Below are 2,230 nucleotides of genomic sequence, written 5' to 3'. Positions count from 1 at the left end.
CCTGTCTGTCCTCTCTCCTGTCCTCTCTCCTGTCCTCACCTGTCCTCTCCTGTCCTCTCTCCTGTCCTCTCACCTGTCCTCTCACCTGTCCTCTCCCCTGTCCTCTCACCTGTCTGTCCTCTCTCCTGTCCTCTCTCCTGTCCTCACCTGTCCTCTCCTGTCCTCTCTCCTGTCCTCTCACCTGTCCTCTCAGGTGTAATGGTTTATAACCTGATATTTTAAAGGATCACTTTAATTGAAGCTCATTTCTGAACTCGTCTTTTATAAAAACGGAGAATCAGTTTTTGAAGATCGATTCCTTCAAAGTAAGTCTGTCCTTCCTGTCTCTTCACACACGTTTCTGTGCACAGGCGTGTTAATGATGCTCGTTAGGCGTGTTGTGATCTTTGTGGGAGGAGATCCTTTCATCTACAGCTGCCAGAGGGAATTCTGGGTATTTTTCCCATCATGCCGATCTGTTCTGAGACTCTGGAGAATAAAGGAGAATAAATTAATTAAAGTTCTCTTTGTTTCACCGTCAGCTTCTATTGTTCCACCAGAGTCAGTGATCCGGTCTGTCAGGAGCTTCTGATGGTTCTGTGTATGATTCCTGAGGGTTCTAAGAGGTTCTGATGGTTCTGTGTATGATTCCTGAGGGTTCTACTTATAAGGTTCTGATGGTTCTGTGTATGATTCCTGAGGGTTCTAAGAGGTTCTGATGGTTCTGTGTATGATTCCTGAGGGTTCTAAGAGCTTCTGATGGTTCTGTGTATGATTCCTGAGGGTTCTAAGAGGTTCTGATGGTTCTGTGTATGATTCCTGAGGGTTCTACTTAAGAGGTTCTGATGGTTCTGTGTATCGTTTCTGGGAGTTCTACTAACTAGGTTTTAATGGTTCTGTTCACAGTTTTGGGAGTTCTATTTAGGAGGTTCTGATGGTTCTTATTTGCTGGGAGTCCTCAGGAGGTTCTCAGGTCTGTGGTGTTTTTATGGATCTTTAGAACATTTTAGTGATTTGATGCAAACTTTCATTGATTAACAACAACAGATTTGAGATCTGTGAAGTAATCTGTAGATCTGTGGCGTTCTCTTTTAAATGTTCTATCAAAGTTCTAGCTGGAGAGACGTAAGTGACTCTTACAGGTAGAACGCACCAGTTGATCATTCTGATCACCTGATCAGTCACGATTCAGCTGTCAGTCACACACACACCTGCTGACAGGTGAGCAGGTGTTTGTTGGTCACATGACTCAGGTTGACCTTTAACTGAACGATTGCTGCTCACAGCAGGTGTGTGTTTTATGTCACACACACACAGGTGAGTTTCACCTGGACATGATAAACATGCATGCATCCTCCAGCATGTGTGTGTGTGTGTGTGAGATGAACTGGGTCAGGAGGAAGTAGAGCAGCTCCACTGAGGATTCTGGGTAATAGAATCCAGGTCTGCTGTGATTCGCCAAAGGTCACAAATATTAATTAACTCGTTTACTCCCTCCCTTCTTGTTAAGAGATCAGTGAAACCCTGAGGAGTGTGTGTGTGTGGTTATCTGTGTGTCAAGCTGATCTGGGTTCTGCTGGTCCCTCCAGAACCGCCGGTACCCATTGCCCCCCCTCAGCTGACGGCAGTAGGTGCCACGTACCTTTGGATCCAGCTCAACGCCAACTCCATCAACGGAGACGGGCCCATCACTGAGAGAGAGGTGAGCTCCGATCACATGTTCCTTTAAAGAAGGTTCTAGGGACAGCTGAACGGGTTCTAATGGACCCTGATGAACAGGTTCTAATGGACCCTGATGAGGTTTTAGGGACGGGTGAATGGGTTCTAATGGACCCTGATGAGGTTTGAGGGATAGGTGAACGGGTTCTGATGGACCCTGATGAGGTTTTAGAGACGGATGAATGGGTTCTAATGGACCCTGACGAGGTTTGAGGGATGGGTGAACGGGTTCTAATGGATCCTGATGAAGTTCTAGGGACAGGTGAACGGGTTCTAATGGACCCTGATGAAGTTCTAGGGATGGGTGAATGGGTTCTAATGGACCCTGATGAAGTTCTAGGGAGGGTTGAACGGGTTCTAATGGACCCTGATGAACAGGTTCTAATGGACCCTGATGAGGTTTTAGGGACGGGTGAATGGGTTCTGATGGACCCTGATGAGGTCTTAGGGACGGGTGAATGGGTTCTGATGGACCCTGATGAGGTCTTAGAGACGGGTGAACGGGTTCTGATGGACCCTGATGAGGTTTTAG

At 46.9% G+C, this 2,230-nt stretch overlaps 1 protein-coding gene across 9 annotated transcripts in view; it reads left to right on the top strand.

Moving 5' to 3' along the window:
• The window catches only part of LOC108228227 (receptor-type tyrosine-protein phosphatase mu), a gene marked incomplete at its 3' end in the record, with an annotated part of 63,738 nt that overhangs the window by 2,360 nt on the left and 59,148 nt on the right, over nucleotides 1-2,230 (top strand). For all 9 annotated transcript variants that reach the window (XM_037973210.1, XM_037973209.1, XM_037973208.1 and 6 more), the window contains 1 exon segment: nucleotides 1,569-1,681. In XM_037973210.1, the coding sequence (XP_037829138.1) occupies nucleotides 1,569-1,681 (113 nt within the window).

Source organism: Kryptolebias marmoratus, linkage group LG21 (assembly GCF_001649575.2).
Source record: "Kryptolebias marmoratus isolate JLee-2015 linkage group LG21, ASM164957v2, whole genome shotgun sequence".
Lineage (NCBI taxonomy): Eukaryota > Metazoa > Chordata > Actinopteri > Cyprinodontiformes > Rivulidae > Kryptolebias > Kryptolebias marmoratus.
This window is presented reverse-complemented; position numbering and strand designations above follow the sequence as displayed.